The sequence below is a fragment of the Bos taurus genome, chromosome 1 (assembly GCF_002263795.3).
Source record: "Bos taurus isolate L1 Dominette 01449 registration number 42190680 breed Hereford chromosome 1, ARS-UCD2.0, whole genome shotgun sequence".
NCBI lineage: Eukaryota > Metazoa > Chordata > Mammalia > Artiodactyla > Bovidae > Bos > Bos taurus.
The window spans coordinates 7,000,650-7,013,110 of NC_037328.1; the positions used below are offsets into that span (position 1 = coordinate 7,000,650).

Consider the following 12,461-nt stretch of genomic DNA (forward strand, 5'->3'; position numbering starts at 1 on the left):
AACCCTGGGATCGAACCCAAGTCTCATGTCTCCTGCTTTGGCAGGCAGGTTCTTTACCACCATCTGTGAAGCCCATATGAACTCATAGACTATATATTTTTTTTCTGGTTGGCACTTACCTCATTTATTTGCTGTAGTTTTTTATCCATTGCTGCATAACATATCACCCTAAGACCCCATGGCTTAAAACAACATTATCATCTCCAAGATCCTGAGATTCAAGAAACAGGAGCAGCTTGGCGGCTGATTCTGGCTCAGAGTCTCTCATGAGGCTGCAGGCAAGAGGTCAGCCAGGCTGCTGCCATTTGCAGTCTCGCCGGGAACTGGAGGACCTACTTCCGTGTGGCCTGCTTTTTATCACGTGTGCCTCACCACGAGCTTCCCAAGTCTCTTCAGAACCAGGCAGCCAGCTTGCCTAGTGCTCCCGATCAAGACAGAGCAGATGAGAAGGAAGCCGTGTGTCTTCATGACCTCGAGTAGAGGACACATACTGCCACTTCTGCTTTATTCTCTTTGTTAGCAACAAGTCATTAAGTCCATCCCACACTCAGTTCAGTCGCTCAGTCATGTCCGACTCTTTGTGACCCCATGGACTGCAGCATGCCAGGCTCCCCTGTCCATCACCAACTCCCGGGGCTTACTCAACCTCATGTCCATTGCATCGGTGATGCCATCCAACCATCTCATTCTCTGTTGTCCCCTTCTCCTCCTGCCTTCAATCTTTCCCAGCATCAGGGTCTTTTCAAATGAGTCGGTTCTTCGCATCAGGTGCCCGAAGTACTGGAGTTTCAGCTTCATCATCAGTCCTTCCAATGAACACCCAGGACTGATATCCTTTAGGATGGACTGGTTGGATCTCCTTGCAGTCCACATTCAAGGGGAGGACAATTAGGTTCTACCTAATGAGGGAATTTGGGGATAGATTTAAGACTACCCAGGGTAAGTATTTTGGGGGCTTCCTAGGTGGCAGTAGAGGTAAAGAACCCACCTGCCAATGCAGGAGACTCAGATTCAATCCCTGGGTTGGCAGCCCACTCCAGCATTCTTTCCTGGAGAATCCCATGGAATGGATAGAGGAGCCTTGTGGGTGCTACATTCCATGGAGTTACAAAGAGTCGGATGCAACAGAAGTGACTTAGGGCACACACACGCATGAGTAGGTATTTAAGTAAATGGTTACCTCTTTTACTAGACTAAGGGTTCCTTGAGTACTGGACCCACATTTCTGTAGTTCACTGTGTATCTCTGGCACTTTTCAGAATGCCTGGCAAAGTACAAGGATTCAATGAAAGAGAGAAGGAAAGGAGGAAAGAAAGGGAGAGAAAAAGAAACAAAGAAGGAAGGAAAAGGGAAGGGAAGGAGTGAAGGAACGAGTGGCGAGAGGGAGGGAAGAAGTCAGTTTTCATTTGAATCCCAGCCCTGGTGAACACTGAACACTGTACAAATTCTGGGTCCTTATTTCTGGCTTTGGAGAATGGGGATAATTATGGCTACCTCTCAGGCTGTTCTGAGAAATAATATAGCCAATGTGATGAACCTGGATTGTCTGGCATGGAAGGGGCTCATCAAATGTCACTTCTCTTCACCTTCAGCGACACAGGCCTTCCATCCCAAGGCACCTGGATTCCCCTTCTCACCATGTCTGTCCCAATGCTCCTAGTCTGTGCTGCATCCCTGCTGTTGCCACCACACACCCTTCCTACTGACCTCCTAACAATTCCTTGTGTCTCTAGTTCCACGCAGTCTGTGCCCTGCAACCATATTCATTATCTTCAAATCCAGCCCTGATCATTCACTCCCTTTTGAAAGTGTTTGTTTTGTCGAAACCCTCCCACAAACAGGGCCCAGTGGAACTTCCCAATTTCATTTCTCACTAACGCCCTTGATATACCCTCTGGGAAGACAGCCGCTCCTCAAGGGGTGGAAGGCTGGCATTGAGTCATTCACTTTGGGGTTCCTATTGTGGCTACTCTGCCTTGCACTTGGTAAATAAATAGTAAACTTCTGTGGAACTGAATTTCAGATCCCTCTTAGTTCCTTGTTTGTACCGAGTTAATAACACATCCCAACTCAGGCACCAGAGTGACAGAGATACCAACACCGGTGACTAGAGATTGGACCTTCAGTCACCCGTAACCACATTCTTCTCATGTCTACACAAACTGGATGGCTCACAAACAGCAAAGTCTTTAGCAGAGCAATTACAGAGTATAAAGTGGGTTACATTTTTCTTGCATTCAAGTACCTTCATTTTAATACTAACAGAACCTCTGTGCTCATTTTTAATGCGCTATAAACTTTTCATTACTGCTAATCACAAGAACATTGCAAATATATTTGAAGAGAGAAAACTCTTAAATGATTCTGTGTTATATAGATGATAAGCAATGTAAATAAGATTGGGGGGGCGGGAATTGTCAAATGAATGAAAAAACGAAAATGACAAAGAGAAATTTTGCCTTTAGATTTCCCTGGCAACGCTACAAAAATAGATGATGCTTGCATATTTTTTTCCTTAATTTTATCTATTTCCATTTACGGTTGTGCTGGGTCTTCGTTGCTGCATGTGGGCTTTCTCTAGTTGCGGTGAGCAGGGGCCACTCTCTGGTTGTGGTACATGGGCTTCTCACTGAGGTGGCTTCTCTTACTGCCGAGCACAGGGGCCAGAGCGTGTGGCTCGGTAGTGGTGGCTCACAGGCTCTAGGACTCACGCAGGCTCGGGAGTTACGATGCACTGGCCTAGTCGCCCTGTGGCATGTGGAATCTTCTCGGACCAGGGATCAGAGCTGTGTTCCCTGCACTGGCAGGCAGATTCTTAACCACTGGACCACCAGAGAAATCTTGTTTCCATATTTTTAAATAATAAAATCTGCTTAAAACTCATACTCCTATAACGACTCACTGTGTTGTATACCTGAAACTAACATGACCCTGTTAAAAATCAACTATACTTCAATTTAAAAAATATTAAAACACATACATGCAAACCTAGAGAGATGCTGGCTTTTGAGTCATGAATAGATACCTTTTGGGAATATAGTAAAATTTCAGGCTGAGACTGATATGAAAACTATTTAGATATGCAGAGATATGAAAATTATTTACTTAGTATCTCCTTAACATAATAACAAGCGTGTTCAAGTACTTTGACCCTGTAAGATTATTTTCATTCTAGTAGAGTGGAGAGATTTTGGAACTTCATTTCCCTGCTCCCCCCCTGCCGTTTTCTATAAGGTGCCATGACTGCTTGAATTCTGTAAATACGTGTAACCTTCTTCAGGTGGGCAGTGAACAAAAACTAATCCTTGTATATAAAGATCAGTAACTTACCATTGATCCATTCCATTAACCTTAGAAACATATAAATTTAGTGAACAAATCCTCCTCTATATTAGTATTTATGTCTTGAGGTTACTGAAAAAAGAAGATTCTAACAGGATAATAGGGACTTTCACCTTTGGTTAAATGTTTGTTTTTTTGTTTTGCTTTTGCTATCTTTGGCATTTTATTTTTGCTGTTGTTTTAATTGGGGTATAGCTCCCTTACAACGTGGGTTTCTGCTGTACAACGAAGCAGATCAGCCATATGTATACATACATCCCCTCCTTCTTGGACCTCCCTCCCACTCTGTCCCCATCCCACCCACCTAGGTCATCACAGAGCCCCAAGCTGAGTACTCTGCACTCTACAAAGCAGCCTAAGGGTGAATAGGCTCGCATAACATTTCAAATTTGAGATCCGTCAAAAAGCTTCATCTTACAAATGAGAAGGCTGGGGCTGAGGATGCTAAGGACCTTATGAAAACACAGCACAGGACAAGAAACCCATGGCCCTGCATCATGTTTCCCCTTGGCATTTGCCCAACCGTCCAGTGATTAGTCTAAGGTACATGGGCCTCAGCACCATTGGCACATTGAAAGTGAAAGTCGCTCAGTCGTGTCTGACTCTTTGCAACCCCATGGACTATACAGTCCATGGAATTCTCCAGGCCAGAATACTGGAGTGGGTAGCCTTTCCCTTCTCCAGGGGATCTTCCCAACCCAGGGATTGAACCCAGGACTCCCACATTGCAGGTGGCTTCTTTACCAGCTGAGCCACAAGGAAGCCCAAGAATACTGGAGTGGGTAGCCTATCCCTTCTCCAGGAGATCTTCCCAACCCAGGAATCGAACCGGAGTTTCCTGCATTGCAGGCAGATTCTTTACCAACTGAGCTACGAGGGAAGCACAAGTGCAAGTGAAAGTCGCTCAGTCATGTCTGACTCTTTGTGACTCCATGGAATACAGTCCATGGAATTCTCCAGGCCAGAATACTGGAGTGGGTAGCCTTTCCCTTCTCCAGGGGATCTTCCCAACCCAGGGATCAAACCCAGGTCTCCCACATTGCAGGTGGATTCTTTACCAGTTGAGCCATAAAGGAAGCCTGGGCCAAACAATTCTTCATTGTTGTGATGTCCTGTGCATGGTGGGATGTCCAGCAGCATCCCTGGCCTCTCCTCTCTAAATGCAAGTAGCACTCCCCATTCTAGTCATGACAATAACCAGAATTTGCCAAATGTCCCTTGAGGGCATCAACCCCAGTTAATAACAACTGGTCTACCCCAGGCCATCATAGTGCTTTAATCAGTTATTCTGTTTTATGTTTTCTGAGCAAATACTTTAAGACATTAATGCATCATTCCAGGATAGAGCTCTAAATTATTTATATAAGAAACCACAATCTTATCAAGAAAAGAGACTTCACTGCTTTTTTGGCACTTGCAAATACAACTAAGAGCAAATTCTGACTAGGGTTAGCTTATGCCAACTTTTAGCATACATTAAGGTTAAAAAAAGGAACAAAATACAGACTGGAGAATTTTGATCCATGTTTAATGAAAAAGAAGTTACAAGAATAGAAATGGACATAAAAGAAAGAGATCAATTTGGGGAAACATTGTGATAGAACAAGGGAAGATCATATTAATCCTGAATTTACTCATGTATTCTTATTAGTCATCATTGACCCAAAACATCTCCTTAAACCCAAAACAGAGGGGTAGTTAGAATTTTACTGATGTTTACATGGGAACTCACCAAAGTAATGTCTGTTTCCCCCAGAACACACACAAGCAAAGGCAGAAATGTTTACCAGGAGGTAACGTGGCATGAAGAAAATGCACCTTTATCAGTTTTTCCTTACAACAGCAAGTTAGCACTGTGAATGTGCACTCACACAAACATGCTTGCTGCTAATATTTTCATGAGAAAGCTTTTATGATATGCAACAATATATTCTTAGTGCAATCAATCATTGAGGGATTAAACCTAATGGTGAACATAAATATATGCAGTGAAGTTTCTGACAGTTTACACTGGAGCACAGTTGAAATATTAAAGACATGAAATTTAAAAATACTCCGATGTGAAACTACAGTGAGCATCTTACTAGTCTGTTTCATGGCTGAATTCTGCTCGTGATTCTTAGTAGAAACAGTCAATGTTCTTTATCATTTTCTACCCAGATATATACAGTATGATCATACCTTGCTAAATAAGGAAAAAAAATGTTTTGAAACGAATTATGATCTCTAAAAACATCTGGTAAAGATTTGTTTTCATTATCTTATTTAAAAGAAAATAGCCCTTCTGTCCAACTAGACTGGCAAGCATGCAATTCATTAGTGTAGACCTTGGCCGTGTGTGTAATAAGGAGAAGCAACAGATTTTACTCGCTATCCCTTTAAAATAAAAAATCTTTTGGCCAGTGCACAGCAGTCACCAACCTCTTATGCTCACACTGAATCATGTCGAGTTAGGACGAGCCCTGTCTCTTCTGATACTGTATTCTCAGTTTCTCCAGTTGTTCTACACACTGGGACTGGGCCAGCTTCAGTGTCCGATTCTCCTCCGTCAGTGCCTCGAATTCCCGAGCCAGCTGAGCGGCATCCAGCTTCTCCTTTTCTGCCTGATCCAGCTTGGCAATGAGCTCCTTTCTGAAGATGCACGGGGCAGGTGAGGCAGAAGCACAAAACGTAATGAAACAAATTAAATTACACAGCAACAGCATACTGGAAGCCGAATATGTCATTCCGCTCTGCTAAATCGGACCCATCTCTGCTTCTCCAGTGACTTAGGGTCATTTTTCTAGGTTCACAAATGTTTGCTGCCTTTATTTTATCCCAGCACCTCTATTAGGTATATCCCAAATACTTAAAATACACTTTCGAAAAGCTCAATAAGTCCATCAACAGTCAGAAAGGTGATCCTTTAAAGAGTTCAACTAACTGTAAATGTTACCACTATTTTGGAGAAAAAAGCAGAAAAATTTGTTTACAACTTAAGATGCTACTGTCTTAAGGGTAGGGGGACTATAGTTTGTCCCTTATCTATTAACAAGTTTTGTCCTCCAAGTTCAGATATTACTTCGTTTTCTGAGTTTAACAAACCTTGACTAAGTTTTTTCGAACTAAGAAATTTCAGTTGCTTCCTGCAGGTTTTATTTTCCATGTCTTTCTCTAGTCCTTATGTATATCTTGTCACTTTAACTACAAAACGTTGTATCCACATTTGGTGGGAGTCTGACTTGAGAACTCAGGAAGTAGGCTAAGGTTATTGGAGGGAGCCTGTGGTGATAACGCCTTAAACAAAATCAGTTTTCAATAAATATTTGTAAGTAATTCATTGATATAAATACACATAATAAGGAGGAGAAGGCAATGGCACCCCACTCCAGTACTGTTGCCTGGAAAATCCCATGGGCAGTGGAGCCTGGTAGGCTGAAGTCCATGGGGTTGCTAAGAGTTGGACATGGCTGAGCGACTTCACTTTCACTTTTCACTTTGATGCATTGGAGAAGGAAAAGGCAACCCACTCCAGTGATCTTGCCTGGAGAATCCTAAGGATGGGGGAGCCTGGTAGGCTTCCATCTATGGGATCGCACAGAGTCAGACACGACTGAAGTGACTTAGCAGCAGCAGCAGCAGCAGTCCATGTTTAGATTTAATAAATTGGGGTGGGGGGCACACGATCCCATGGACTGTAGCCTACCAGGCTCCTCCCTCCATGGGATTTCCTAGGTAAGAATCCTGGAGTGGGTTGCCATTTTCTATTGCAGGGGATCTTCCCAATCCAGAGACTGAGCCCGAATCTCTTGCATCTCCAGCATTGGCAGGCGGATTCTTTACCACTAGCGCCACCTAGGAATCCATTAATAAACATGACAACCCAAAACAGGTCCACTCCCCTTATATGTGTCGGTTAATCCTAAACTAGATTTAACTGAATTCTCCTTTACCTCCATATAAGGGTATGTCACATTTCTTCCTCCTCTGTAGGAAAAAGTGCAGAGACCTGGAACATCACTTGAACCAAGTGATCAAACTTGACATTTCTAGTAATGAGATCAGTAGATGTTGCATACATCACAAAAGACCCTACATCTTTTCTGTGGTGTGTGCATGCTGTGCTGAGTCGCTTCAGCCGTGGCTGACTCTTTGTGACTCTGTGGACTGTGGCCGTGCATGCTCCTCTGTCCATGGGATTCTCCAAGCAAGAATACTGGAGTGGGTTATCATGCTCCTCCAGGGGATCTTCCCCACCCAGGGACTGAACCCACATCTCATCTCCTGCATTAGCAAGCAGATTCTTTACCACTAGCACCACCTGGGTATTCCTTCCAAAAAATGCAAATACCAGACAACCTCAAATTGAGGGAAATGCTAAAAAAAATAGCTAGCCTGTACCCTTCAAAATGTTAAAAACAACTCTTTCACATGTTAAAAAACTAAAGAGAAATCAATATGCAATTCTGGACTGGGAAAAAAAAGCTCTGAAGGACATTATAGGGAAAGCGATGCAATTTGTTGTTGCTGTTGTTTAGTCGCTAAGTCATGTACAACTTTTTGTGACCCAAGGACTGTAGCCCACCAGTCTTCTCTGTCCATGGGATTTCCCAGGCAAAAATACCAAAATGGGTAGCCATTTCCTTCTCCAGGGGGTCTTCCAGACTCAAGAATCAAACCCATGTCTCCTGCATTTGCAGATGGGTTCTTTACAGTTGAGCCACTAGGGGATGCAATTTAAATACAGGCTATGAATTAGATAACAGTACTGTGTCAATGCTAAATTTCTTAATTTTAATTATGGTACTGAGGTCAAGTGACAGGATGTCCTTGTCCTTAGAAAACATCACTGAAGTATTTAGGACAAAGGAGCATAATAGAGAAACAGATACTGATTGACATACACATATATATCTGTATATATATGGGATTCCTTGGTGGTTCAGACGGTAAAGCGTCTGCTCGCACTGCGGGAGGCCCAGGTTTGATCCCCAGGTCAGGAAGATCCCCTGGAGAAGGAAATGGCAACCCACTCCAATACTCTTGCCTAGAAAATTCCATGGATGGAGGAGCCTGGTGGGCTACAGTCCATGGGGTCGCAAAGAGTCGGACACGACTGATCGACTTCACTTTCACTTTTCACTATTTATCTGTATATATACATGTGATATAGATAGATACATATCCTACCTCTCTAAGAGAGAAAGAACCCCAGCAGTGTGCAGCTTTTGGGAGAGGGAGAATAAAGCACAACTGGGGAAATTTTTAATAACTGCTGCTAAGTCACGTCAGTCGTGTCCGACTCTGTGCGACCCCATAGATGGCAGTTCACCAGGCTCCCCATCCCTGGGATTCTTCAGGCAAGAACACTGGAGTGGGTTGCCATTTCCTTCTCCAATGCATGAAAGTGAAAAGGGAAAGTGAAGTTGCTCAGTCATGTCTGACTCCTAGCGACCCCAGGGACTGCAACCCACCAGGCTCCTCTGTCCATGGGATTTTCCAGGCAAGAGTACTGGAGTGGGGTGCCATTGCCTTCTCCTTTAATAACTAGTGAATGCAATAAAGGAAATATGGGGGTTCTTTATATCATTTTTGCAACTTTTCTATAAATTTGAAACTGTCAAAATAAAGTTGCCTTAGAAAAAGGGCAAAAAAGCAAATAAGAATAGAAGTTCTAGTATTTTCTTCCTGCATTCAATGGACTACCTTGTGTACCCAATTTGGTGACCACTGAGCAAAACCAGGCATTGGAAAGAAACACCCCAACAGGGACAAAGGGAAGATAACCTGAACACTGATACGCATACACACAAAGTTCCTTTGGGCTCTAATTGATCTTTGAATCTTCCATGGTGTTTAGAACACAAAGGCTCCCAAAGACAAATTAGAAGTTTGGGATTAACATAAACACACTACAATATATAAAATAGATAAATACCAAGGACCTACTGTAGAGCACAGGGAACCATACTCAAATCTTATAATAACCTATAATGGAAAAGAACTTGAAAAAGAATTTATATGTGTATATATACATAACTGAATAATTTTGCTGTACACCTGAAACTAACCTAGAATTGTAAATCAACTATACTTAAATGGTTTAAAATGGTTTTTAAAAATGGTTTGAAAAAAGAGTATAGGGAATTCCCCAGCAATCCAGTGATTAGGACTTCACATTTCCACTGCAGGAGGCATGGGTTTGATCCCTGATCAGATTCAGTGAGGCCAAAGAGGGGAAAAAAAATATAAAGTCTGCAAGAAAATACTTATTGATTAAATATAATCGGAGAATAAGGTACCTCAGGGTCAACACATGTTTTAAAGATAAATAGAAACTCAAAGTACTTAATCTAATTGGGAAAAGTCACACACCTATTAAGAAACAGATGTGAATTGAACCTATTCTTCTGATTAAATGTTTGAGGTTCTTGCCTCTAAACTTAACTTAAGCAATAAACGTTAATAATTAAATGTTAGTTAAGTTTCTTATGGGCTTCCCGTTGGCTCAGCAGTAAAGAATCCACCTGCAACGCAGGAGATGTGGGTTTGATCCCTGGGTTGGGAAGATATCCTGAAGGAGGGCATGGCAACCCACTCCAGTATTTTTGCCTGGAGAATCTCATGAACAGAGGAGCCTGGAGGGCTACAGTCCATAGCGTCACAGAGTCAGATACAACTGAAGCAACTGAGCATGCACACACAGTTTCTAATGTAACTATCTTAAAGAAAGTGAAGTGAAGTCGCTCAGTCGTGTCCGACTCTTTGCAACCCCATGGACTGTAGCTTACCAGGCTCCCCCGTCCATGGGATTTTCCAGGCAAGAATACTGGAGTGGGTTGCCATTTCCTTCTCCAGGAGATCTTCCCAACCCAGGGATTGAACCCGGGTCTCCTGCATTGTAGGTAGACGCTTTACCATCTGAGCCACCAGGGAAGTCCTGAAGAAATTTCTTAAAGAAATTGATCGGTAAAACTTATGTAAGTAAAAAGAGACATGCCTTCAAATCCCTCACCCATCAGATCTATTCCTGTTCTTTTCATCTCTTCAAATTAACCGTGTCACACAAACAGTGGCTACTGTCCAGGTTCCATATCTGATCTTGTTTAAAACTCCTGAGGACATTCATTACCAGTTTTAACTGGTAGGGAAAATAAATCACAAAATCACAGATTTTGCAACTAAAAGGAATGGTCGTGATTGTCTAATCCAATCTTCTTGAGTCGGAGAAAGTCAATAATAATTTATTCCTTACTGGAATCAAGAAGACTCGATTGATAGATTTCTAAATTAGTTTCATGTATTTGATAAGCAGTTATACATCTATTTAATGAATACTGTCAAAACATCTGTTACCTCCTGTCCAAGACCTAGTTATATAGACAAGTTGATGCTCATCCATTGTGCTGTGCTGTGCTTAGTCGCTCAGTCATGTCTGACTCTTTGTGACCCCATAGACTGTAGCCCGCCAGGTTCCTCTGTCCATGGGGATTCTGCCGGTAAGAATACTGAAGTGGGTTGCCATGCCTTCTGCCAGGGGATCTTCCCAACCCAGGGATCGAACCCAGGTCTCCCATTTATATAGACAAAGTGATGTTCATCCATTAGCAATTCATAATTAAATCCTGGTACATCAAGCTACAAAGATAATCATAAATAGATGATATGAAGAACAAGTCAATATGTATAATTGACTAGATAGGGTCTTGCTTTGATTTCTTATTTATCATTTCTATCATTCCCTTCAAAAGAGTTTGATAAAGGTGCAGAAGACCATCATCACAGGAATCTTATTTCTGATGTCAAGAACCTGTAACACAGTTTTCCACATGAGGTACCTCAACAGTGAAAAGGTCATAACCTTGGCTGCACCAGAGATCATCTATTGTCTCCATCCTAAGCTGCATGCTTGGCAAAGGTTTTATTTGCTAAAACAAATAGGAAAAGGGGAAATCCTAGTGAGTTGGTAGAAAAAACTTGAAGACTTTCTGTAAAGTAATTCCAAAATGAAGGATATTCTTTATCTTATAGGAGGTTGGAAATAGATTCATCATTAGGACAAATATTTCTCTGCTTCTGTGAAGACCACTACTATGGCTCTTCGAACTTTCAAAGCTGACTAAACATTTTTATTTGGAAAAGAAAATCCTGGCAGGTTAGCCCCTAGGAGCTAAAGTATTAATTTTAGATAATAAAGTAATACAATACGATCTCTATTATGGGGAGACTTTTAGTTTAAATAAAGATTTAGACTGCACTGTTAGTGATTCTCGAAAGATATGTGCACTTTGCTGTTGAGTATCTAAGTCCAGTTGGATTCTCTTCAATCCCATGGACTGTAGCCTGCCAGGTGCCTCTGTCCATGGGATTTCCCAGGCAAGAGTACTGGAGTGGGTTGCCATTTCCTTCTCCAAGGGTGTCTTCCTGACCCAGGGATTGATCCCACATCTCCTGCATCTCCTGCGTTTGTAGGAGGATTCTTTAAAGGCCCAAATCTTTATGACTGGGGCACCAGTGGAAAGTGTAACCTCGTAGTCTGATGAAATCTGGGATACTGGGATTTCACATAAAGCTCAGTCCTAAAATGAAAGAATCCCCTTGACCACATCTCTGCCTCTTGGAGCAAAGTGAAGAGTCAAGACACTTGTTTGGCCCTTCTACTCATTCACGCAACACATATTTGTTGAAATCCTATTGCAAACCAAGCCCTGTCCTCCATTCTCGATTGCTTAGTTAGTCTCAGAAGTGTATCTCCCCTGTTGGAAAATGAACACAAATCCTACAACTTACCAAAAACCATCTTATCTGTATTAGACATCTTAGGAAAGAGGGTCAGATTTCGTTCCCTCATTACTACATACCCTGCAAACACTTGTGGAGAAATATCCTCATTCACTGTTTCTTTATAACCCTGAAAACCTACTTTCTGAGGGCTGTGTAAATATTTCAGGAAAATATGCTGGGAATGAAAAAAAGCGAGGTTTGGTTTTCAACGTTTGCTAACTGTGGTACTGTGGGAAGAAAACTTCCCTGAAGTCAAGCAAGTGAAACACATAAAACTGAACTTCCACCATCTGGCCCTTCCCTGCCCCTCACCCTCTTTGTCCCGTCTTTGAGAGTTTCCCCAGAACACAGGTTAA

General features: G+C 42.3%; 1 protein-coding gene across 2 annotated transcripts in view; it reads right to left on the bottom strand.

Annotated features, from left to right (window-relative positions):
* Positions 1-4,853: 4,853 nt before the first annotated feature.
* MAP3K7CL (MAP3K7 C-terminal like) overlaps positions 4,854-12,461 on the bottom strand; it is a 48,377-nt gene continuing 40,769 nt past the window's right edge. For both annotated transcript variants that reach the window (XM_010800922.4, XM_010800924.3), the window contains one exon: positions 4,854-5,973. In XM_010800922.4, the coding sequence (XP_010799224.1) occupies positions 5,793-5,973 (181 nt within the window). In that variant the 3' untranslated portion in view covers positions 4,854-5,792. The remainder of the gene's footprint in view (positions 5,974-12,461) is intronic.